Below are 27,153 nucleotides of genomic sequence, written 5' to 3' on the forward strand. Positions count from 1 at the left end.
GCCAATACCATCCCTACAGTGAAGCATGGTGGTGGCAGCATCATGCTGTGGGGATGTTTTTCAGTGGCAGGGACTGGGAGACTAGTCAGGATAAAGGGAAAGATGACTGCAGCAATGTACAGAGACATCCTGGATGAAAACCTGCTCCAGAGCGCTCTTGACCTCAGACTGGGGCGACGGTTCATCTTTCAGCAGGACAACAACCCTAAGCACACAGCCAAGATATCAAAGGAGTGGCTTCAGGACAACTCTGTGAATGTCCTTGAGTGGCCCAGCCAGAGCCCAGACTTGAATCTGATTGAACATCTCTGGAGAGATCTTAAAATGGCTGTGCACCGACGCTTCCCATCCAACCTGATGGAGCTTGAGAGGTGCTGCAAAGAGGAATGGGCGAAACTGGCCAAGGATAGGTGTGCCAAGCTTGTGGCATCATATTCAACAAGACTTGAGGCTGGAATTGCTGCCAAAGGGACATCGACAAAGTATTGAGCAAAGGCTGTGAATACTTATGGACATGGGATTTCTCAGTTTTTTATTTTTAATAAATTTGCAAAAACCTCAAGTAAACTTTTTTAAGTTGTCATTATGGGGTGTTGTGTGTAGAATTCTGAAGAAAAAAATGAATTTAATCCATTTTGGAATAAGGCTGTAACATAAGAAAATGTGGAAAAAGTGATGCACTGGGAATACTTTCCGGATGCACTGTACCATCTTCTGTGCCAATGCTTGCTGGAATGGGCGCATCCCTGGATTGACGGATGTAATCATTAAACATTAGACCTTTTCAGAGCTATCGTGGCAAGGCGTTCTGGGAATTTAATGGATGTTTCAGGCAATTCACAACACAGCGAAGCCAAACCTATTCTCACTGTGATGATATCTCGCACTGCCACCTGGTGGAATCTTCTAGATTCACGTAAAGTACGCGTATGAACAGTACAGCGCTTGAGTAGCAGTAGCGTCCGCTGGCATACGAGTCGCGTGGCGTGAAGTATAAACCCGGCCTTCGTCACTGTGGATGAAGTGCAGTGGACTCGCTCAGATGCACACTTACTCTTTCTTCACGTCATCCTCCAGCTCCACCTCCTCCAGAAATTTATTGGCTACCATCTCCAGGGCGTCGGTGGGCCAGGCCTGGAACCAGTCGATGGTGCAGCAGTTGATGAGAGAAGGGAACATGCGCAGCCGATTCCGGAAGGCGTCCCCAATGGGACTCAGAGCTGGAAGAGGGAGATCAGAAGAAAAGATGAGGGTTAATGTTCTTGTCTATAGCGCCTTTTATCACCGCACACACGTCTAGGCGTCTTACAGAGCATAACAAGACGACAGCAGAATACCAAAATGGAGGAATCTGTTCAAACAAGCAGACACCAGGGGGCGCTAACCCGGCACGCCGATGCACACATTCAGTGCCCTCTCTTTTGATTTCTCTCGTTTGATTTCCGCAGTTAATAAACCTTCACTCTCGCTTTGTTAGGCCTTCAAAGATGACAATGCTGCCCACGGAGCGGCGTGACGTCCGCCCAGCCATCTGCTCCTTACAGCCCGCCAGCTCTGGCAGATGTGCTGATCCTCCAGATGAGTCCTTCATCCTTGTCCTCAATATCTGATGCCCTGCTGTCTCCTTCATATCATCTTTTTCATTAAATTTGGAGTGTCTGTTGCTGTTTGAGGTCTGCTTGCAGTGAAAGGCCAGGTTGACTCATCAGAGCTTGGGCGTCTTTGCCGTTACAATTTATTTCTTCTTGTGTTTAATTCGTGACGCCAACTCCACTCAGTTATTTTAAACCTCGCAATTGAATTGGAGACTTTATCGGTTTTGAGGGCCGTGCTGACCTCCAATCCTTCCTGTCCAGGGTTTGCTCCTGCCTTGCGCCCAATGCCGCTGGGGCAGGCCTCCCACCAATCTGACAGCGTTAAGTTTTGGATTTGTCCATCCATTGTCTTTATCTGCCTTTTCCTTTGCGGGGTTATGAGGGCAGGAGGCCACTCTGGGACTGGCAATGGAGGGCTGCAGGGGGTCCGGCCAAGGCCTGCTTTTATCTGCCACTCCTAAGCAGAGCCCACTCTTAATTTGTAGCATCACACCTTCATTTACAGGTCAGCAGACAAGTTTTACTGTGAATTCAGTTCCGGTTCTGCCGTCACTACATCTTCAGTCGTGGCCAAAAAGAGAAGGACCCAAGTTTTGATTTTGACAAAGTCTGCTACTTCAGTCTGCGGTGGGTTGGCACCCTGCCCGGGATTGGTTCCCTGCCTTGTGCCCTGTGTTGGCTGGGATTGGCTCCAGCAGACCCCCGTGACCCTGTGTTCGGATTCAGCGGGTTGGAAAATGGATGGATGGATGGATGCTACTTCAGTGTTTTTAGATCTTTGTGTCAGATGTTTCTGTGGTCTACTGAAGTAGAATTACAAGCAGTTCAGAAGTTTCAAAGGCTTTTATTGACAATAATATGAAGTTTATGCCCAGAGTCCATATTTGCAGTGTTGGCCCTTCTTTCTTTTTCAAGACCTCTGCAATTCGTCCTGACATGGTGGCAAACAACTTCTGGGCCAAATCCTGACTGATGGCAGCCCATTCTTGCATAATCAGAATTGGTGGGTTTTTGATTATTTACCCGCCATGGGCCCTGCGGTGGACTAGCGCCCTGCCCGGGGTTTGTTTCCTGCCTTGCGCCCTGTGCTGGCTGGGATTGGCTCCAGCAGACCCCATGTGACCCTGTAGTTCGGATATAGCTGGGTTGGATAATGGATGGATGGAAGATATTTGGTTGTCCTGGTCATTCCGAGAGATGCACACAATCCTCATATCTGGCCTTAAAACTCTTGTCTCCATTTAAGCCGTGTTGTAATGTGTTCATTTCTAGCACGAGTTTAACTTCCCGTTCTTTTCTCTCTTGTTCTGCTCTGAAGTTACCCATAATCCCTGTGACTTTAAAGTCCCCCTCACAGTGTCCATGGCTGCTACAGGAACATCTGTGTTGCCAGGCTTGACGTGGCACCTGTGGAAGTTCATTCTTTGGCCGAGTGTTTGCCCAGTTTCTCCCATGTAGAGCGCAGTGTCGGGACATTTCAGAAGGGGTCTGCGTTGCCTCGAAAGCCTGCATATTGTAATCTTTTTAGTTAGCTAATAAAAGGGGTCATTTTGCTCGACTGGGTCCTTCTCTAAACTTTAGGCCACGACTGTAGCCCACATCAAAACGTCACCACCAGCCATGACTAAGCCTAACGGAGTTGTGGGAATGGCGACACCCTTTCAATTTTCACTCCGACGTCAAGTAGGCCAGCATGTTCAAATAATAACCATGTAGTCGTGGTCTGCCCCCCGCCCCGAGCCACTGGCCCACCTATAGCTACACTACTGGCTGCACTGGCACTCCTTCCATCAGTTTATTTGCTTGCCCTGCTCAGTTCAAATGGTGTGGCATCTCCATCCCGGTGAACATTCTTCGAAACAAAATTCAGTTGATAACTAAAGTTGGAGTGTCTGGGAGTTTTAGTCGGTGTGTTAGGGACTGGGAAAGTGACAGATGTCCCCCCAAATGAAACTCAAGTGCTGCAAGTCCATCTCTGGAGCTTTGGTCACACTGAAGGTGAGCTCCCCTCAGATATACTAACCCTAACCCTAACCGGCCCCCTCCAGTTAAAGCGCTACAGAAGATTGGTCAGCATACACACTGGCCCCCCCCAAAATACCCCCGCGAGCCCACCCATACTCACCTAGGACGATGTGCAGGTTGGCTTTCACCCTGTCGATGAAGTAATTATACATGGACAGGGGAGTCGCTTCTATCTTCTTGCCCTCCATCCTGGCCACCCCTTGCATTTTCTCAATGATCTCGGCCCGCTCGTCGGCCGGGAAGATGTTGGGAACGTCGCCGGTGTTGAGCAGCATGTTGATGTCCTCCACGAAGCCCTCGTCCTTGATCTGCGAGTCACTGAAGAGGAAGACCGTACTCTTGCCCTCCGCCCCGGCCTTCAGCATGACCCTCTTGAGGTCGTCCCGCCACTCCGAGGTGCCGTAGTTTTTGGTGATCTCGATCTGGAACAGCTCAAAGTCGTTGATGAATGTGGCCAGCTTGGTGGCGCTTTGCCGGCCCGAGCCCCCGATGCCCACCAGTAAGAGGTGTCCGTTGTCCTGCTTCAGCACGCGGCAGATGCGGGAGATGTGCTCGATGGCGAACTTGAACATGACCAGTGACATGGGAGCCTTGCTGACGTTGTTGAACTCCTCCAGGTAGTACTCCATCACCCCTGTCAGCTGCCTCAAGTCAGTGATCTCGTCGTAGGCCCGGGTGTCGGCGTCGGGCTTCAGGTAGTCCCCAAAAAAGAGGCTGCGGATGTTTTCATCGTTGACCTTACCAGAGGGCGTCAGGTGGCTGAGCAACTGGACAGAAAAGGAAAAGAGGAGGAGGATTAGTGTAACGATAAGAGGGGGACGTACAATAACGATAGAGTAGTGTCATCACCCCCTCTCTCTGCCGTGACATCGGGGGGAACATTGTTTTCATTTTTCTCCCCCCTTTTTATTCTCCAACTCCGTATCTCTTCCTCTCCATCTCACACTACTAGTCTGGGAGTCTCCACCTTAGCAGAGAGGCCTGCTAAAGACCCTAAAAGCAGGCCAGGACCCTCCAGGTCCCAGCCAGAAGAGGCTCACAAACTGAAAGCTGGATGGCTATCCTGAAATGCATTTGATGTTTCTCAGAATTAACATTTTAGCATCAATTTCAGACATCGTAAAATGCATTTTGAGCTGCCTCTGCTAATAAACTGCACCAAAAAAATGAAAGGACCACTTTGACAACCCATGGGAAACAAAATCCTGCTGGCTCTCTCTACTGATCTGGACTGATATGGCAATGTGTGAGGATGGAAATGAAAATGATCAACCAACAGAGGGCTGAACTCAAAGAGAGAAAATGATGCAGCGGGCAGGCAAGCGAGCCCATTTGGCCGAAATGTCATTAAACCCCCACCCACCTCCCCGACAACGTCAAAATGAGATGACGGATGGTGTCCTGAGGGATCTCCTCCCAGATCTGGACCAGGGCATCACTGAGCTCCTGTACAAGCTGAGGTGTAGGAGGGACTGAAACATAATGTCCCACCCAGAGGTGTTCTACTGGATTGAGGTCAGGTGAGTGAGCGTGAGGGTAGTCAATGGCATCAAGTCCTTCGTCCTCTCGCCACATGAGGCCGGGCATTGTCGGGCACCAGGAGGAACCAGCATAGGGTCTGACAATGGGTCCAAGGATTTCATCCCGATACCTAATGCCAGTCAAGGTGCTGTTGTCTAGCCTGTAGAGATCTGTCTGTCCCTCTATGGTTATGCCTTCCCAGACAATCACTGACCCACCACCAAACTGGTCGTGCTGAACGATGTGACAGGCAGCATAACGTTCTCCACGCCTTCTCCAGACCCTTTCCCGTCTGTCATGTGTCTGACTATCCCTCTTCTTCTTTGCCATCCTCTTCCTCTGTATACTCTCCTGTATTTCCTCATTCCACCACCAGGTTTCCTTTTCCTCCTTCCACTGTCCAGATGTCACACCAAGCACCCTTCTTGCTGTCACCCTTACTACATCTGCTGTAGTTTCCCAGCTGTCTGGTGACTCTTCACTGCCACCCAGTGCCAGTCTCGCCTCCTCCCTAAACTCAACCTTGCAGTCTTCCTTTTTCAACTTCCACCATTTGATCCTTGGCTCTGCCCTCACTCTCTTCCTCTTCTTGATCTCCAACATCATCCTACAGACCACCATCCTATGCTGCTGAACTACACTTTCCCCTGCCACCACTTTGCAGTCTTCAATCTCCTTCAGATCGACTCTTCTGCATAGGATGTCATCTACTTGTGTGCATCTTCCTCCACTCTTGTACGTCACCCTATGTTCCTCCCTCTTCTTAAAATACGTATTCACCACAGCCATGTCCATCCTTTTGGCAAAATCCACTATCCTGTGACCTTCTTCATTCCTCTTTGACACCATACCTACCTATCATCTCCTCGTCTCCTCTGTTCCCTTCACCAACATGTCCATTGAAATTCGCTCCAATCACCACTTTCTGTCCCTTGAGTACACTGTTCATCACTTCATCCAACTCACTCCAAAAATCTTCTTTCTCATCCATTGCACACCCAACTTGTGGTGCATATGCACTAACAACATTCATCATCACACCTTTAATTTCCAGCTTCATAATCATTACTCTGTCTGACACTCTTTTCACCTCCAGAACACTCTTGACATGCTGTTCCTTCAGAATAACTCCTACTCCATTTCTCCTCCCATCCACACCATGACAGAACAATTTGACTTCACCTCCGATCCACCTGACCTTACTCCCCTTCCATTTATATCAACCTTCCTTCTCTCCATCATATCTGCTAACTCTCTCTCCTTACCAGTCACACTGCCAACATTCAAAGTTTCTACCCTCAGTTCCACTCTCTTTACCTTCCTCCTCTCCTGCTGCCTCCGGACATGTCTCCCCCCTCTTCTTCTTCTCCTTCAGTACTGGTGGTGGTCGTTGTTAACCCGGTGCTTGACCGATCCAGTATTGAAATTTGTATTGTTGTTCGCATATTGATTTGGCAAAATTTTACACCGGATGCCCTTCCTGACGTAACCCTCCCCATTTATCCGGGCTTGGGACCGACACGAAGAAACACACTGGTTTGTGCATCCCCTGGGTTTGCTCCTCACCCTCCATGTGTTCTAAATTTGCTGTTGTAATTCCACAATTCACACTCATTCAGTACAAATGAAAGTATTGAGTAGTGTCTAAAAAAACGGATTTCATTTCTGAACTTAACTGAAATATTTAGTTGTTTTTAAAAGCTTTTCATTCTGATGCTTTAATCAATTTTAGTACTGTTCAACAAAAGGGTAACAAGGAAAACAAAGGAATATTTTATTTACAGTCAAAATGTAGTTTTAATATTTTGGATTTTTTTTTTTTTCTTAGTCTGATCCCATTTTTTATAAAATTGAAAACCATTTCTGGTCTTAACTCTATTTGTAAATGAAGTCCATGCGCCTCTCCTTCTCCATGAAAATCTCCGTCACTTTCTTGTAAAAGTCCCTCCTTATTTTCCTTTAATTTTAAAAATCTTAATCTTCCATTTTGGCAGTCAGTCGGAACCAAAAATAAAAATAAACGGCCCGCTGCAGCGCACTTGACTTTCTGATATCGCGAACTTATCGGCGCCTCTGAGTAGAAGAACAGCAGCAACGAGCACCTGTTGGGCTCACATGCGCCCCCTTCAGGGCGGTACGGTACCGTCTGCCTCTCCTTGTGCCTTTTCACTGCGGTTTTGTGTCCGATCAGCAAGACTAAATATGTCACCCACATTCATTAAAGATATTAGTCAGACTGTGGAAAGTCGGGGTGTATAATAAACGTGTCTGCACACATCATATTGGCGACATACTGAGAGACAGCGACAGGCACGCGCCGATTGAACACATCAACCCCGTCAGTGAGGAGAGCGCAGTCCGACGGGAGGTGAGACTCGTCGCTGCCGCCCCTCGCGTTTCTCTCCTCTATTTGAACAGGAAATGCGCCAATTCAGCGATTTTGACTATAAAAATGATCAAAGTTATTGGAATCATACAGAAAACAAATTTATAGCACAGACGAGTGGACACATTTATTTTATGTTATCATTATTCGTTTTTTTTTTTTTTTTACTTTAAATGACCGCACGTCCCTGACCAAATCCACTGTCCCAGGAGTCTCTCATGCCAGCCTTTGTTTTAATTTTCGCTTATTTTTGGAGACAACCGAGCTGCCACCCACCCAAGCCGTTAGCTTCCCTCAGGCCACACTTTACCTTGTCCAGGCTTTGCTTGAAATAATTGGACGTGGTCTCCTTGATGATGTGAAAGAAGGTCTGCCGGTCTGAGTTGTCAATTAGCCGGTCGTAGAAGACCCGGTAGACTTCGTGAATCCACAGCCTGATGAGTTTATCACCTTCCTGGAGGAAGAACATTTGATTCAAAATTTGACAAAAGGAACTCGGACATTCAGATGGCAAACCCCGTGGGACTGGGAGGGGGCATTGTTTTCATATATGAGTGCAGGTACAGAGCGCTGTGACAAGTACAACACAATACAATACAAGTTATTTGTGTAGAGCCCAAAAATCACACAAGGAGTGCCGCAATGGACTTTAACAGACCCTCCCTTTTGACAGCCCACCAGCCTCGACTGTTTAAGAAGACCCCCCCCCCCAATAAAAACCCTTATAAGGAAAAACAATGGAAGAAATAATGACAAGTAATAAATGACAAAATGAGTTCACATAAATGCGCAGATTTGTTTAAACAGGCGAGAAGACAAAATGATTCACACAAATGGCCCCCTGTAATATCTCTCCATGGATCAAGCTGTGGCCCCGGGGGACAATGGAGGAGAGGCAGGGCTGTCTTAACGCTGGGCAGTTACCCAGAGGCCCCATGCTACTCTATGGATGTTGTGACTTGCTGAGTGGTTGTGTAGGTAGGGGGTCCCAGTGTGCCGCTTTGCCCTGAGGGGGCCTGAGGAGGGGAAAATCTTTGCTGTGTTAACCCTGCGTGATGCTCTTTAGTCCACAGCTGTCACATCGATGGAATAAAACACCACCAGAAGGGGGCTAAGCGGATTCTTTTTATTTGCCACTGTCACACACGTGGGCATGGGTGGCAGCTAAAGGGCTCTCTTGAGATAAGGGGGTGGACCAGGGGGTGGCAGAGTGGACTGAGCCTTTCTCTTTTTTTCCCTCTACAGACCAAATGCCGGAACCTCCACCTGGACCCTTCAACGTCACTTCCGGTCCCACCCCTTATGATGTCACTTCCTCTACCCATCTTTAAAACCCACCCCGTCTGTGCCAGACCTCAGTTCTGTTTTGGATTCTTCTTGTCTGTAAAGGCCATTTTTTCTGCAGGGGTTCTTTCATCAGATTGGCTGGCCCAGCATTGACTCAGCTGTGGAATGGCCAATTGGATGAGGCGGCTTGATGGCCGAGGTCCTCAGGACTCTGAACAAATCCAAATCATATTATGGGATTGTTGATCTACTGTTCAATTCTGCTCTGTGCTGTAATATTTTTATTGCACTGCTAGGGGGTTTGTCTCCAGCTCGCTTTGCATCTCTGCCGCTCGTGTTGTGAAAAGCGGGGCTGAACGCACCCCAAGAAGATGCGGTCACTCCTCCAAGACCCCCTCTTAAACGGAGATACAATGGGAAACACAAAGTTTCTTTTACCTCTTCTTTGCTCCATTAGCTGCTGCCGTGTGATCTGCATTTCGCGCGGCACTTCAAACGTTTAAAAGCCTGTACAGCAGCTGTCCTACTCTTTCTCTTTTATTTCCGGCCCCGGGCTTGGTTAAATATCTTGGCACAAAGTCTCGTCTCACAAAATGTGAGTCCTTGATATTTTTTTAGTTTATAATTTAAAAACGGAATAAGAATCTAAAAATCTAACAACATCACATGAAAGTTCGATAAATTCTGAAAAGAATGATAGCAAACATATATATGTAGATTTTAAAATAAGCGTGACAAAAAACGTGACATAAAATCATTGCACTTTTAGGCTTAGGATTTTATTTATATAGAGTAGATACTGTATTGTATGGAATACAATACATATCGTGTAATATCGTTATTTTTTTTAAACGGTCTCCTCGAGATAACAGACTCATTTTATCGTGATCTCGAGAAAACGAAACATAACCTTTGATCAGGTTCGCTCAGATTGCAACGCCTATACAGCTGAAGCCTTGCTAACCGTCTTCTTAAATGACAGACACTAATGTTATTATTTTCTAAACTAAGGCATAAACATATTTCAACCTGCGTCAGCCCTTGATTGAACAAAACTGTGACACACTGTTCAGTACAGTTCTGCCATTTCAAACAGGACGTGGCTTCAATACGCTACACATTAAACTTTAGATACAATTATTTCATAATTTTGAGAAAACAAGACCTTTTCTTTTATCGAGATTTCAATAAAATTATTCTGTTATCTCGAGAAAACAAAGTTCATTTCTTGAGATCTCGATAAAATGAGTCCGTTATCACGAGGAAACAATTAAAAAAAAATAACGATATTGCACGTCCTCTCTCGGCTTCCGTAGTATTGTACTGAGGACGACTTCTGCTCTGTGTATTGTGTTGACCCCCTTTTTTTGACCCCTCACTGAATGCCCAACCAACCTGGAAAGGGGTCTCTCTCTGATCTCCCTTTCCCAGGGTTTCTTCGATTTTTTCCGTACTAGGGTTTTCTTTTTGGTCTTCTTAGAGAGTCCAGGATGGGGGGCTGTCAAGAGGCAGGGCCTGTTAAAGCCCACTGCGGCCCTTCTTGTGTGATTTTGGGCTACACAAAAATAAATTGTATTGTATTGTATTTGTAGTGCGGCACGGTGGCGCAGTGAGTAGCGCTACTGCCTCGCAGTTGGGAGATCTGGGGACCTGGGTTCGCTTCCCGGGTTCTCCCTGGTTGGAGTTTGCATGTTCTCCCTGTGTCTGCGTGGGTTTCCTCCGGGCGCTCTGGTTTCCTCCCACAGTCCAAAGACATGCAGGTTAGGTGGATTGGCGATTCTCAATTGGCCCTCGTGTGTGCTTGGTGTGTGGGTGTGTTTGTGTGAGTCCTGTGGTGGGTTGGCACCCTGCCCAGGATTGGTTCCTGCCTTGTGCCCTGTGTTGGCTGGGATTGGCTCCAGCGGACCCCCGTGACCCTGTGTTCGGATTCAGCGGGTTGGACAATGGATGGATGGATGGATGTATTTGCAGTTGGATACAAAATCTGTACATTTTGGTTTAATTTTCCATTATATTTTGTTCGAGACAAGACAACAGATGAACTACATTCAGGACAAATCAAAGCATGTCTTTTTTTCCCCCAGTTATACCTCACTTTTAAAACAGCTGTTCCAACATAGAAAGGAAGACGTGCTGGTGGCTCAATTACTTTATAACCTGGGAAAGGAAGACTGAGCCGATGCCTAATTATTTTACAGCTTGGGAAAGGAAGATCTGCCGACACCTCAGGGAACATAAAAGGTTTAATTGTTTGGGAAAACGGGCAGTGAATTAATTCTTCATATTGGCAGCCAGCCAATCAGAATATCGATCAATCACATCTTGCAAAACCCCCCCAGTAGAATTTTAGAATAAATATGCCTCATCTGAGGAGTGAGGAGAAAAAAGTAAGGACGTAAGGAAGTAAGGAAGGAGGGAGGAAGAAGAACGGACGAAGACGTCACTGGTCGTCAGAAAAGCATCCTGAACATTGATTGCTAAATCAAACGCCTCCCTGTGACATTCATCCTTGTCCTCTTTTTCGGAAGGTTTTTCTAATGGCGATACATATCCAGACTTTCCTATCAGTACCTATTTTCTATTATTCTTTGTTCCAGTGGTATTATTATTATTCTTGTAATAAATACCATGCTGCTTTTCACTTTCTGTGCTTTGTCTTAATGTCTATAGAGTGACTGAAATAATAAGTTAAGATTTCTTTGAGCACCTGGTGCAGCCGGATATTTGCCAAACGCTCTGTGCTGCAAGGTTTATTAAGGCTGAGGGTGAGAGGGAACAGGACATAAAGAAGGTATTCTTGACTGATAAGTGGCCAATAGTCAAGAGTGCTGAGTCTTTGTAAGTTTAAATGTATTCTCGTAGACCAAAAGTAATATTTAGTTCTGAGATATCATTAACACATCGTATGTTGTTCGTGCCGATAAGTAAGTCTCTTGAAGTGCTGAATGCCAGGCGGTGTTATTCCTAAAGCACTTGTGTGGTTTAAAGTGCTAGATTAATCAGCGTGTGTGTGTCATTCATGGGGCACTGTTGTGATTAGGGTCTGCGTGTCTGCATATATCTGTGTATGTGTGTGTTCATCTTAAAGTGCAACAGTAGACCAACCCGATAAACTTGACGAGTACACTTACCCTTGAGGAAAAACAGGTAAACGGTACGATAATACAGCATTGTATTGTAATTATTTAGCACACCACCTGTGTGTCTGACTGACCTTCCACGTGATTTGATCCTTTTGTGCTCGGTGGCCTCCCCTGGAACGAGTCATCTGTCTTACCACCCACCAGACGGATGCACAAACAGAATGCATCTCAAACCAAGTGTTCCAGAATGGGGGCCTACCTGTAAGTGGGTGTGCGGACACAGCAGCACACCTCGGATCACCCGGGAGAAGTCGCGCAGGTTGAACACGTAATGTGATTTGCTGGGCGTAGGAAGGAACACTTCCATGGCGGACTTGTAGACTGCCATCGTCGCCTGCACCATGATCTTGCCGAGCCTGAAACGCAGAAGCGGTTAGTCAGTCAGTCAGTTTTCGCACTTAGTGGACTCTCATCTCACTCCGGAAAATCAATCGTTTACCTGAGGAAAGCGACGTCAAAACCTCTGGAGAAGTGCCAGTCCGTAATGGAAGTAAAAATCTTGCTGAGGGTTTCATCGTCGAATGAGTCGATGGAGATGATGTTCAAATGGCGGGTGAAGCGACCTGTGGAGAGAAAGGGAAAGTCACCCTGCTGTGGGCTCCATGGATGCCTTACCATCACCATCCTTAAGAGGGTGCTACCCAGCTGAGTTATACAATTATTAGGAGATACGAGTGCAGTGGATGTGGTGAAGACCACCCTGAAGATGTAATGAGAGCACCACTTTGATGGTAGGCACTGGGCAAGTGACCTCTTATTGTACCCAAGGGTTTGCACCCCATTTTCTGTTTCATCCATCCATCCATCCATCCTCTTCTGCTTATCCGAGATCAGGTTGCGGGGGCAGCAGTTTGAGCAGAGATGCCCAGACTTCCCTCTCCCCGGCCACTTCTTCTAGCTCTTCCGGGAGAATCCCAAGGCGTTCCTAGGCCAGCCGAGAGACATAGTCCCTCCAGCGTGTCCTGGGTCTTCCCTGGGGCCTCCTCCCAGTTAGACGTGCCCAGAACACCTCCCCAGGGAGGCATCCAGGAGGCATCCTGATCAGATGCCCGAGCCACCTCATCTGACTCCTCTCAATGCGGAGGAGCAGCAGCTCTACTCTGAGCTCCTCCCGATTGACTGCGCTCCTCACCCTATCTTTCTGTTTCATTGTTATTTTTAAAATTATTGATGATGTGTTCTTTGTTTTTACATCATTTTTGTTAATACCACTATGTTAATTAATTGTTTAGTATCTAAGTTGTTGAATCTGTTTCTTGCATTTTGTGGGTGGTCCGACTCGCAGGATCTTCATTGTTGAGGACCTGAATGGCTGGACCAGGCCAAGGGGATGTCCACGTAACGCCTGGCTGTGGCAAATAGATAGGTGGGACTGGATCATGTGTCTGCCTTGGGGGGGGGGGTTGCCAACCAGGATCCTGAGTTGTTCTGTCGTGTGGTGGGTGCGACAGCATGTTCTACAAGTGCATTCACCCCACCCCGACCTGACCTTCATCTCCTCTAATGTCCTCTTTTTTCATCTGCCCTGGCTTTGTCTTCCTCTTCCTCGCCTGTGTATGGTACCTGCTTTTTCCTGTTCAGTTGCACACCTGATGAAGGCTTTACAGCTGAAACGCGGTGCCTTCTACCTTCTTATCTTTTCAGCTTGTTTTCCTTTGCAGACGCACGCTGATGTAGCGCTACGCCAACTCCATAAAACAGAAGATACGCAAAAGCCAAGGAACCAACCCTGAATGAAACTCAACAAATGGAGAGGCTGTGAGAGGCTGGTGAGCTCCAACATTTGAAAAACTAAAGTGGGGATTTGGGAGAGTCTTCAGGTCTACAGACTAAAGAGTAAGAATACAGTCAACCCGCGGACATTTCAGAACTGGCCAGGCCCACCAGCGTCCACCCGGCACTCTACCTGTTATGTCGTTTCTTCCTCCACCAGGTGGCCCCATCGCAGAGATGAACAAGACATCCACAATGTCCAGTCTGGATGTGTCCTTCTTGTCGTACCAGTGGCCATGATCTACCCACTGGCGCAGCAGCTCAATGGGGGGCTGAGCGCCGTACACCTCTTTGGCAGGCATGTTGAGGTCATCTGTAAAAACAGAGAGATGGTGAGGGCGGGCTGAGTTGGTGGGGCTGTAAGGTTACACAAATGGATGTCACCAAACCTGAACCCCACCCCCCCCCCCCAGGACTTGCTCAGAAGCAAGTATATAAAGTCAACAACAGAAAATTGCTGGAAATGTTGTGTAATGTAATGGGGCCTTCAAAAGAAATCCAAAAATAACCAGTTAAGCATTCACAGATTTTCTTTTATGTATGCGTAACCTTGGATGCTTTCGATGATCGCGTCACCAGCTATTTGAATGATCGCTCCTCTGATGTCACATGTGGCACACTTCTGGCTACCGGAGACACAGCGATGGTAACAATATGGTGACGTCCATAACCAAAACAACACAGCATCCGCTAAGACACGATTGTAATTCACAATGTAACCATTGCACATGGAAGGAGCATCGTTAGTAAAGCCAAACAGTTCTCTGTATTAACAAAGCAGAAAAATACCTCGGAAAATAACAATATTATATTTGGAGATAAGTTAATAAAAATATATATACAGTACTGTGCAAAAGTTTTAGGCAGGTGTGAAAAAATGCTGTAAACAAAGAATGCTTTCAGAAATATAAATAATGATTGTTTATTGTTATCAATTTACAAAATGCAAAGTGAATGAACAAAAGAAAAATCTAAATCAAATCAATATTTGGTGTTACTACCTTTTGCCTTCACACCAGCATCAATTCTTACAGGTCCACTTGCACAAAGTCAGGGATTTTGTAGGATTCTAGTCAGGTGTCTGATCAACCAATTCTACCAAACAGGTGCTAATGATCATCAATGTCACACGTAGGTTGAAATACAGTCGTTAACTGAAACAGAAATAGCTGTGTAGGAGGCTTCAAACTGGGTGAGGAACAGCCACACTCTGCTACCAAGGTGAGGTTGTGGAAGACAGTTTCACGTCATGGCAAGATTGAGCACAGCAACAAGACACAAGGTAGTTCTACTGCATCAGCAAGGTCTCTCCCAGACAAAGATTTCAAAGCAGACTGGGGTTTCAAGATGTGCTGTTCAAGCTCTTTTGAAGAAGCACAAAGAAACGGGCAAAGTTGAGGATCGTAGACACAGTGGTCGGCCGAGGAAACTTAGTGCAGCAGATGAAAGACACATCAAGCTTATTACCCTTTGAAATCGGAAGATGTCCAGAAGTGCCATCAGCTCAGAACTGGCAGAAACCAGTGGGACCCAGGTACACCCATCTACTGTCCGGAGAAGTCTGGCCAGAAGTGGTCTTCATGTAAGAGTAGCAGCCAAAAAGCCATACCTCCGACGTGGAAACAAGGCCAAGCGACTCAAGTATGCACGAAAACATAGGAACTGGGGTGCAGAAAAATGGCAGCAGGTGCTCTGGACTGATGAGTCAAAATTTGAAATATTTGGCTGTAGCAGAAGGCAGTTTGTTCGTCGAAGGGCTGGAGAGCGTTACAATAATGAGTGTCTGCAGGCTACAGTGAAGCATGGGGGAGGTTCCTTGAATGTTTGGGGCTGCATTTCTGCAAATGGAGTTGGAGATTTGGGCAGGATTAATGGTGTTCTCAATGCTGAGAAATACAGGCAGATACTTATCCATCATGCAGTACCATCAGGGAGGCGTATGATTGGCCCCAAATTTATTCTGCAGCAGGACAACGACCCCAAACATACAGCCAAAGTCATTAAGAACTATCTTCAGCGTAAAGAAGAACAAGAAGTGATGGTATGGCCCCCACAGAGCCCTGATCTCAACATCATCGAGTGTGTCTGGGATTACATGAAGAGACAGAAGGATGTGAGGAAGCCGACATCCACAGAAGATCTGGGGTTAGTTCTCCAAGATGTTTGGAACAACCTACCAGCCGAGTTCCTTCAAAAACTGTGTGCAAGTGTACCTAGAAGAATTGATGCTGTTTTGAAGGCAAAGGGTGGTCACACCAAATATTGATTTGATTTAGATTTTTCTTTTGTTCATTCGCTACATTTTGTTTATTGATGAAGATAAATGATTAACACTTCCATTTCTGAAAGCATTCTTTGTTTACAGCATTTTTTCACACCTGCCTAAAACTTTTGCACAGTACTGTATATATGTGTGTTTATATATTATATATATATATATATATATATATATATATATATACATACACATACATATACAGAGGGAAAATAAGTATTGAACGTATCAATGTGTTTCTCAGTAAATATCTTTCTAATGGGGCTATTGACGTGACATTTTCACCAGATGTCGGTAACAACCCAAGTAATCCACACATACAGAGAATACAAAATAAATAAGTCCATACATTAAGTTCTCTCTATAAATATAAAATCCAATGTCTGTCTGTCTGTCTGCTTTTTATGAGAGAACACCTTAACGCATTTAGATCTGGTTTTTTTCTAGAATTTGCCTGAACATTCCGGTTGATTTTGCGTTCTTCTCTCATCGCGCTAAGTATCAGAGTTCGCATGCTGTACCGATTTATTTGCGCAAATCCGAGAGAGACGCAGCAGGCCAAGGGAAGGGGGGGGGGCCTCCTCACGGGGCATGTCTTACATCTGCGTAGTTAACGAATAAGAGAACTACTTAATGGATTTAGATCTGTTTTTTTTTTTTTGATAGAATTTGCTTGAACATTCTGGTTGATTTTGCGTTCTTCTCTCATCGCGCTAGGTATCACAGTTCACGTGCTGTACCGATTTATTTGCGCAAATCCGAGAGAGACGCAGCAGGCCGAGGGGAGGGTGGCGGGGCCTCAGGAGTAGGGAGCCGTACGGGGTCCTCCTCACTCACACACCAGCCTTGGGGTGTACCTTCCCTCCGCTTAGCTAGCGAATGAGAGAACTACTTAACACATATAGATTGGGCTTTTTTCTAGAATTTGCTTGAACATTCCGGCTGATTTTTGCGACTTCTCTCATTGCACTAAGAATCACAGTTCGCTTGCAGGAGCGATATATTCGTGCTAATCCGAGAGAGAGGCTGTGGGCCGAGGGGAGGGGTGACGTCAGGAGTGGGGAGCCGAGGGGGGCGGGGCGGAGCCCTCCTCACTGTCCTGTTTCACTACTATACAGGGGGAGCCAAGAAACCAGCTGAGTATTTAGAAAGCAATCCTGATAGCTCCCCATCAGTGCAAATGAATATCCGCTGGTTTAGTCCTAACTGATGGTTTCTCATTCCCAAGGTGTCACACAAGAAGCATCTCATGATGGGTAAAAGCAAAGAGCTCTCTCAAGACCTTCGCAGCCTTACTAATGGCATTGGTGACAGACGTCTTTCTAACTTTTTCATTGTTCCAGTGAGCACCGTTGGGGCTGTAATCCGGAAGTGGAAAGAACATCATTTCACCATAAACCGGCCACGACCAGGCAAGATTTCTGACAGAGGAGTCAAAAGAATCATCAGAAGAACCAAGAACCAAGGACCACTCACGGGTGGAGAGCTTCAGAAAGACCTGCAGTTAGCAGGTCCAGTAAGTAAAGCACTCCACCGCCATGGCCTCTATACACACCGGTCTCCATTCAAGACTCCACTACTGAAGAAAAAAGCATGTTGAAGCTCGTTGAAAGTTTGCTGCTCAACATTTGGACAAGCCAATGAAATACTGGGAGACTAGAGTCTGGTCAGATGAGACCAACATTGAATTCTATGAATGTCATTACAACACACCATGTTTGGAGGAGAAATGACACTACACATCACCTCCAAAATACTGGCAGACTTCCTAGAATTGCAGGAAGGATGAATGGAGAAATGTAGCGGGACATTCTTGATAAGAATCTGCTGCCATCTACCAGGATGCTGAAGATGAAACGAGGGGGTGGGGGGACATTTCAGCAAGTCAAGGACCCCAAACACACAGCCAAGGAAACTCTCAATTGGTGTCAGAGAATAAGCTGCTAGAATGGCCCAGTCAGTCACCCGACTTCTAAAATCTATGGAAAGAACAGAAGATCAGAGTTCATAGAAGAGGCAACCGAAACCTTCAAGATTTGAAGACAGTTAAGGTGGGAGAAGGGGCCGAAATCCCACCTGAGCAATGCATGCGACTCGTTTCTCCATACAGGAGGCGTCTTGAAGCTATCATCACCCACAAAGGATTTTCTACTGAGTATGAAATACATTTCAGGAAGCGTGTTCAATTCTAATTTCCGGTGTCATTCCACTTTATCACACATAATTTATGGACTTATTTGTGTTGATTTCTTTGTATGTGTGGATTACTTGGGTTGTTACCGACATCTGGTGACAATTTCATGTCAGTAGCCCCATTAGATTTCCTGAGAATAATGTTGACGCATTCAATGCTTATTTTCTCCACTGTACATTTGGAAATATAGTGCATAAAGTGGGAATTATTTTGTTTTGAAGACTTTGGGTGTCCATACAGTAGCACACCCTAAAAATGACAGCAGGGGAAATTACTGTTTTACTTCTGGAAGTTTCATCTTTTCATATTACATAACATAATAACCCTAACCCTAATCCTAACCCTAATTGCACAATTACTGAGAAACACATTGACGCGTTCAATACTAATTTTCCCCGCTGTATGATCAAAACACGCTGAAACAGCAGTGCTAAGGACTGTGCCACCCCAACATATAACAGCGTGCATGCTGGGTATCTGACACCAGCACCATGTGATGTGATGGGCGCCACGGAGAGATGTTTGCCATTAATTAGAAAAGCCGAGCTCTCAAAAAGGCTGGATTTCCAACTTCCCGTTCTTACATACCAACGTAGACCACTGACTTCTTGCCCACAGGTGGTCCGAACACCCCCTTCCGTCTGCGGTCCAGTTTGCTCATGATGATGTCCTGGGTTTGGTTGGCGGAGGTCCTGGCAGAGAAGTTGATGCAGTTGGGTGTGTACTTCTCCTTGGGGAGGCCGATGAGGAAGTTATTGTTGATGGCGGACTTCCCTGTGCCGGTGGGCCCCACGAACAATACGGGGACTTCGTGCTCCAGGTAGGTTTTCAGGAAGAACTGCTGGCGTGCCGTTTCCATGGTCGGGATGATGAGATCGGAGACCTTCAGCAGGAGAGAAGCAAAAGCAAGAGAATAAATGCGACGGGGTGGACGGGGCAGCAGGAGGGGCAGTCAGAGAGTCAGACGCACCCACCTTTGTGCCGGGGGCGATGGTGGTGTCGTTTTTTGTGATGCAGTCTGTCCAGGAATTCCACTGGCCGCTGGCCTGCTTGTGGAAGTAGTAGTCGTAGACATTTCCTGCAGGTTAGGGTTTAAAGAAATGAGCATTAGCTTTACATTTTCTCAATTGGCAGATGATTTTATCCAAAGCGACTTACAGAAAGAGGTCAACATAATTGAGTCAGCATCAGTCTGGGGGACTCTTTACGGGACGAGTGTACAAACTTGACCATCACGTGTGAGGAGCTCAGAACACAACAGAGCGACTCAAGACTTGCAATTCTTATTGTGGCTACAATGGACCTGGCGCGGAGGTAAAGTGACGTCTGCGGCTGATTGGCTCCTTTTAAATGAATAATCGGCAGACTCGCGTCCTCAAGTGGGGCGAGAGCGGCTCCCGCGCACGATGTGGGAGCAGACGGCCCTGCACTAAGTGCAATGTTCTAGGATCGCCCGCGACTGTAATTTCTTAAAATTTGAGTTTATGGGGCCCTGATGTTAAAAACTGACCCAGGGCCCCTAATATTAATCACATCCCTATGTTATTTTAAAAATGTTTTTTGAGCCCTAATGTTAAAAATGTGTTTATTTATATATATTTTCCCCTCCCACTATCCTTACCTTAAAGTTTGCATTTATGGGGACCTGAGGTTAAAATTTGAACCTGGGGCCCTAATATTAATCACACCCCTATGTTTTTTTAAAAATATTTTTTTAGCCCTAATGTTAAAAATGTGTTCATTAATATAAATTATATATATATATATATATAAATTATATATATATATATATATATATATATATATATATATAAATTATATATATATATATATATATATATATTCCCCTTCCCCTATTCTTACCTAAAAGTTTGTGGTTATGGGGACCTGATGTTAAAAATTGTGAGCACCTATGGGCCAAGGGCAACCGACATTCCAAATTCCAAGTCCTCCTGGTTCGGGAGATTTCGTGACGAGTGTCTCAGTGCTGTTTGGCTTTTTTATAGATAGATAAACAGATTTAGTGACAACTTTTGGAGGGCTGCACCGTCTTGAACCGCCTCTATTTTCATCGAACTGCTTGGACACTTTGCACCGTCCCATTACTTCATGTGTGCTGTGTCCTCATCTGCCCCGCTCATCTGGATTACGTTAGAGGGTGTTGGGTTCAAGAGGCTCCCAAAAATGAGGAGGAGGCTTGGAGCCCACCCACACCGTCACAGGCGCCAAAGCCATTATCTGTTAAGAGTGACAATCACAGAACAAGAGGACTTCAGATGCCTCTTTAAACACACTGAGGGCATCAGCTGCTCAGATGGAACCAGTCGGGAACTCCAAATGAAGAGCCTGGATGGAGATTTGATGTCATGTTGAGGTGATGCCACTCACTACGAGACTTTGGTGGGGAGCACAGGAACTTGTTAGCCCCTCCATTGACACAACGTGGTCAAGTATGCGGACGCTCCTCCAGACGATTGGGTTCAGGTGTTTCGTTGTTAACAGATGCCTCATGTCAGGCACATAATCTGAAGAGTACTGAAGAGCTCAGACGTGAAACGCTCTGCCAGGTCTGCCCCGGTCAACTGTGAGAGGTGCTGTCGTGAAGTGAAAGGAGAAACAACATCTCAGCTATGACATGGCTGACCACACAAACTCACAGAGCCTCATCATCCAGCCTCCTGCCAACTCAAGCATGAAGACCCTGCCCAGCGTATTGCCACTCAAGCATGTAGCCCCACTCAACTTTCTGATGGGCACTGAATGATTTCTAACACCTGAACATTATGTTAAAATTTCCAGACCCCCTTTCCCTGACAATTTGATTTTTAGGTGTTCTGGGCATCCTGGCAACAACCTTGGTGTTACTTCAACAGCATTACGACAGGAAGCTCTGGCCAGCAATTCGTTCTTTCAAAGCTGCCTTCCTGTCATGATGCTGAATTCTGTAAAAAAAAAAAAAAAAAGAAAACTTTGAAGACGGGACGCCCTCCCCTGGCCTGGCAGCAGGCAGTACCTCTCTCGGGGAAGACGTTGTTTTTGGTGAGCTTTACGCTTTTTGGCCGAGGGTTATTATCGTCCATGCCCATGATCAAGTTGCGGTAGAACAAGTCAAACTTCTTCCTGCTCTCGCCGTTTATTGTGCCACCGATGGTCCAGACAACCGAAAAGAGAAAAAGGCCCTGGAGCCACAGCGTCATCTGCTGGCTGGACATGGGATCTGCGCCAGTCTTTCCAGTCTCTGCTATCTCATCTACAAGAAGAAAACCATGAAAATCAGCCTTTGAAAACAGTAATGGACTTCAGCAAAGTGAGGAGAGCAAGCTGTGGGCATCCATTACAAACCGCCGACTGGCTCATTTCACAAATTTACAAAAGGCTAACAACATCGCAGGACCAAATCTCAAGTCGGCTTTAAATTCAATAATACAAATGGCATCGGATCTAAGCCCCTCGGTCTGACTCCTGTGCCCGGCACCCGTCTGTGTGCACATCACCCTGTGCCTGTGTGTGTCTGTGTGTTTTTCTTCAGGTACTTTCCAGCCAATTCCAAAGTGGAACAGCCCGGGAACAGACTGGCATCCCATCTCAGTTTATTCCTGCCTTGTGCCCAGTGCTGCCAGGACAGGCTCCACGCCTTCGTGACCTTGAACTGGATGAAGTGGGTTTGAGACTATTGTGTTTTATAGAAATTCTGACTGGTCAAATGTCAGAATTGTTTAAAGTCCAAATAATAATAATAATAATAATAATTCATTACATTTATATAGCGCTTTTCTCAGTACTCAAAGCGCTATCCACACAAGGAGGAACCGGGAAGCGAACCCACAATCTTCCACAGTCTCCTTACTGCAAAGCAGCAGCACTACCACTGCGCCACCTGTGAGGACAATACCAAATAGACAAAAAAAAAAAGTTTACCCCCCCCCTTACCACATTCAGAATACTTTTACATTGTATTATATAGCGCCTTTCTGTAGCCAGTGTGACCAAGCAGCTAAGTTTGCCACAAGCGTCTCAGTACAGTTGCCACCGCTGACTCCCTGTGTGACCACGAGCAAGTCACTTAACATACCAGCCCCCCAATTCTACAGATTTTTAGAGCCACCCAGGATTATGTTCATTACTGATAGGCACTATAAGAAACAAAGACTGTTAGTTTGTTGGTTTCAATATGAAATGGCATTTCGACAAATACACCAGGAAAGAAAACAAAAGTGAATTTAAAATTAGAGCACAAGAAAGTTGGGTGGTCAGATACAAGGACTGAGCTATCAACTTTTTGCTTTAAAGGAGGGTATCTTAGCCACTAGGGGGCACACTGCTTTATAAAAACTGCTTCCTCCTGGTCCTGCCCATATTGTCCCATTGAGTGGGCATCCTGCTGCTCCAACGTGCAACACTTTATTTTATACTGCATATCCCCATGTTATTCCACAGAGGTGGTCCAAAGCGCAGTTATGATTCAGCAACTAAAGGGCACAACACCTTTAAGAAATATTTTATACTGCCCCTTTCTTTATTGTTCCTATGAGCTGGCAATATAATGTTCTAAGGTAGAAGGCATTAGCCACTAGGGGGCACAATGCTGATTACAATCTGCTTCATGTTGTTCTTTATGAGTTTGTTCATTGAGCTTGCATCCTGGTATTAGGAGTCCAAAGTGCAGCACTTCAGCCACTAGAGGGCACAATGTCAGTAGAAAGCCATTTTATGGGGCACTTTTCAATATTCTCCTACCGAGCCAGTAATGCAGTGCTCAAAGGTGTAATACATCTGTCACTAGGGGGCACAATGCCTACCTACCTACCGCAAGCTGTTTCATATTCATTTCAATTGACGTTTATTAATAATATTTATATAGCGCTTTTCTCAGTTGGCTCTAAAAGGAAATTTGGTTCGCTGATTGGACCTTCTAGGTTACCTGCTCCATGAAACAAAGTACAGTACTTTAGCAAGAAGGGGGCATAATGCCTATAATAAATGATTTCATTTTAAATATTTCCTTATTGTTTCACTGTGGTGGTAACAAGGTGGTACTAAGTACAGTGATTTAGCCACTAGAGGGCACAATGCCCGATTTTAAACTACCCCTTTCTCAATTTTAAGTAATGTGATGGTCCAAGGGAGAATGCATTAGCCACCAGTGACCAGTGGGCACAATGCCTACAGCTAGCTATTTTATATAGTATATTGCCTGCAGATATTATTTTGTTCTTTCTATAACATGAGCAGTGCCACATTAAGTGACTCGCTCCTCATCACACAGGGAGGCAAATGTGGAAAGTGAACTGGCAGCCTGGTGGTCCAAAGTGCAATGCTTAATGCCAGTTGGGCGCACACTGCACAATAAAAGATTATTTCATTTTGCAGATTTCACTCTTTGTCCCCTGAGATGGCAACAACGAACTCCAAAGTGCATCACTTTAGCCACTAGGGGGCACCATGTCTATGACAAACCACTTTGTATTGTTTCTTCAGCTATTATTCAAATGTTTATCTGCTGTAGTTTTTAATATTTCCTTATTGTTTCACTGTGTTGGGTAAAAAGGTGGTACTAAGTGCAGTGATTTAGCCACTAGAGGGCACAATGCCCAATTTTAAACTACCCCTTTCCCTATTGTAAGTAATGTAAGGGTCCAAGGGAGAATGCATTAGCCACCAGTGGGCACAAAGTTCGTTATGAACTCCTTCATGTTGTGCTTTATTATTCTGGTGGTGCAAAATGTAGCCACTAGAGGGCACCATGCCTACAGCCACTAGGAGGGCACGTGCCTTCATTCCTCTCCTCTACATGAGTGTTCTGCTTTGTGTCTGGCACAGGGGGGCCACAGACTTGAGTTTTCGGACCTGGGGTTCAGTTCCCAGCCTGCCCAGTCATCTGGCTGTGGGTTTTGTGCCTTCTCTCCATGTCTGTGCCCTCGGGTTTCCTCGCATATCCCTGAAGACTCTAAATGGGCAGAGTCCAGGTGTGTGTGAGTGAGTGTGCCACGTGGTAGACAGGCCCGACTGGTTTTAGACCCTTCCCCATGACCCTGTAATGGAATAAGAAGATCCATAAAAATGAATGAATGAATGGGGGGGCTCAGCAGACCAGTATGGGGGTGACGCTGCCTCACATCTCCTGGCACTCAAGGTTCTGTGCTTTGACGTTCTACTTGTGTGTCAGGATGCGGGTTCAATGCAGAGTGTTGGCATGATTGGTGTGGAGTCTGCATGTTCTCCCTGTGCCCCAGTGGAGGTGCACTTTAGACTAAATGGTGGCTACACTGGACCAGTATGAATAACTCTGGGCTGAATTGAACACATGGTCCCAAAAGGCCACTGTCACTCAAGCCTGTAGCCCATCCTGCCACCAGTCAAGCATGCAACTCCAGCCAGCTTGCTGCATCTCAAACAAGTGGCCTCCCAAGCCCATTGCCATTCAAGCATGTAGGCCTGCCCATCTTCCTGCCAGTCAAGCATTTAGGCCCGCTCAGCTTGTTGCCACTCAAACATTTCAGGCCTGCTATTGTTTCTGCCACTCAAGCATGTAGGCCGACCCATCTTTCTGCCACTCAAACATTTCAGGGTCGCCCATCTTTCTGCCACTCAAGCATTACAGGCCCGCCCATCTTTCTGCCACTCAAGCATTACAGGCCCGCCCATCTTTCTGCCACTCAAGCATTTAGCCCCACCCATCTTTCTGCCACTCAAGCATTTCAGGCCCGCCCATCTGTCTGTCACTCAAGCATGTAGGCCCACCCATATTTCTGCCACTCAAGATTTCAGGCCCGCCCATCTCTTTGCCATTCAAGCATTTAGTCCCACCCTTCTGTCTGCCACTCAAGCATTTAGCCCCACCCATCTTTCTGCCACTCAAGCATGAAGGCCCGCCCAGCCCATGAAGCACTTTCTCACAAACTGAACGTTGTTTTTTGTGAGCTTCACTCTTTTTGGCCGAGGGTTCTTATCGTCCATGCCCATGATCACATTGGGCTGGACTGAACACCGAGCTCCTGCTCCAATGGTCCCACTACAAAAAGAAGGGGGGTTTCAAAAGGCTGCTGTCACCACCCGTCTGAGTGTAAACTGCCGCCTTCAGAACTCCCATCTTTAATTAATGGCACATAAAAGTGATGCGGCTGACTGCCGGCCCACGCTAACGTCCCCCCAGACATGGTTAATATTTACACATGCCCCCAGAATCAACATTATCAGGGCTACTCATTGAAAAGGACAGCTGCAAGCTGCTGTTCACAGACAATTTAACATCCCGCCTGCCGTGTCACGTCTGAGACATCCCAGTGATGACTCTGGAGAGGAAAAAAATCGAGGAAACAAGGCAACCGAGCTGTGACTGCCACTTCCCTGCAGCTGGTAAGCGGAGCCAAGAATGAGGTGCCACCCACCAGCAGCTGCCTCGAGCCCCCCTGACCCGTCACATACCTAAGAGACACGTGAAGAGCTTCATGGTGCTGAACGCCAGGTGAATCGGCGACGTCTGCACCAGGAATCGGCACTGAAGGCGGACGAAGTCCAGGCAGGGCTGCACGAGCCAAGTGAACATGTCGTTGACCTGAAAACACAAAACGGGGGGGGGGGGGGGGGGGGGGGAATGTTAGCTGGACTGAACCTTTTAGGGCTTCTCACTCCTTCAAAAAGGAGGTTTAGTGGGGGGGGGGGGGGCTGGGGGCAATGCTCAAGGAGCCACCTGGAAATATCCTGCAATTTATCCGGATGGGCATTAAGGTTGGCGCTCTTGGGCACAAAGCCACGTCCTGTTCATGATGCCCACAAAGATTTGGTAAACATTAAAATTATACAAAGTTATTGTCTGTTTTTTTATCAATCTTTAATTTAATATTTTTTTTTGTATCAGTATGCTGCTGCTGGACAATGTGAATTTCCCTTTGGGATTAATAAAGTATCTATCTACAGTATATCTTTCTGTCCTTGTCATCTTGCTCTGTCACACCTATCACCTGCATGTCCTCTCTCAACACATCCATAAACCTTCTCTTAGGCCTTTCTCTTCTCCTCTTCCCTGTCAGCTCTATCCTTAGCACCCTTCACCCAGTATCCCCAGCATCTCTCCTCTGCACATGTCTAAACCAATGCTATCTCTCCTCTCTGACTTCCAACCTGAGCTGACCCTCTAATGTCCTCATTTCTAATCCTGTCCATCCTCGTCACCCCCAATGCAAATCTTAGCATCTTTAACTCTGCCACCTCCAGCTCTGTGTCCTGTGCCACCGTCTCCAGCCCATATAACACAGCTGGTCTCACTACCGTCCTGTAGACCTTGCCTTTCACTCTTGATGATACCCGTCTGTCACAAATCACTCCTGACACTCTTCTCCACCCTCCCTGCACTCTCTTCTTCACTTCTCTTCCACACTCCTCATTACTCTGTACTGTTGATCCCAAGTATTTAAACTCATCCACCTTCGCCAACTCTACTCCCCTCATCCTCACCATTCCACTGACCTCCCTCTCATTCACACACATGTATTCTGTCTTGGTGGTCCTACTGACCTTCATTCCTCTCCTCTCTAGAGCAGATCTCCACCTCTCCAGGGTCTCCACAACCTGCTCCCTGCTCTCACTACAGATCACAATGTCATCAGCAAACATCTCAGTCCACGGGATCTCCTGTCTAATCTCGTCTGTCCACCTGTCCATCACCATTGTAAATAAGACCAGGCTCAGAGCCGATCCCTGATGTAATCCCACCTCCACCTTGAAACTCCATTTCATTTGGTTACAGACATCAATATCCTATATTATAGGCCTGCAACACGTTCTAAAAAGAGTCGGGACGGTAAAGCATTGACCCCTTTGCAGCACCGCCCTTCCTTCTCACAACACCTAAAAGATGTTTTGGCACTGTAATCCCACCTCTGTCACTCTTACCACAGATCTCACCACAGTCACACTCCCCTCGTACATGTCCTGTACCAATCCTACGTACTTCT

The 27,153-nt window shown here is 46.4% G+C and overlaps 1 protein-coding gene across 1 annotated transcript in view; it reads right to left on the bottom strand.

Annotated features, from left to right (window-relative positions):
• dnah3 (dynein axonemal heavy chain 3) overlaps positions 1-27,153 on the bottom strand; it is a 287,745-nt gene that overhangs the window by 37,801 nt on the left and 222,791 nt on the right. The window contains exons 39-48 of the mRNA XM_051933798.1: positions 25,625-25,754; positions 21,213-21,449; positions 19,174-19,277; positions 18,788-19,082; positions 13,864-14,043; positions 12,397-12,520; positions 12,157-12,313; positions 7,838-7,981; positions 3,721-4,387; positions 1,055-1,220 (exon numbers count right to left, since the gene is read on the bottom strand). Coding sequence (XP_051789758.1) covers positions 1,055-1,220; positions 3,721-4,387; positions 7,838-7,981; positions 12,157-12,313; positions 12,397-12,520; positions 13,864-14,043; positions 18,788-19,082; positions 19,174-19,277; positions 21,213-21,449; positions 25,625-25,754 — 2,204 coding nt within the window. The remainder of the gene's footprint in view (positions 1-1,054; positions 1,221-3,720; positions 4,388-7,837; positions 7,982-12,156; positions 12,314-12,396; positions 12,521-13,863; positions 14,044-18,787; positions 19,083-19,173; positions 19,278-21,212; positions 21,450-25,624; positions 25,755-27,153) is intronic.

The sequence above is a fragment of the Erpetoichthys calabaricus genome, chromosome 11 (genome assembly GCF_900747795.2).
Source record: "Erpetoichthys calabaricus chromosome 11, fErpCal1.3, whole genome shotgun sequence".
Classification (NCBI taxonomy): domain Eukaryota; kingdom Metazoa; phylum Chordata; class Cladistia; order Polypteriformes; family Polypteridae; genus Erpetoichthys; species Erpetoichthys calabaricus.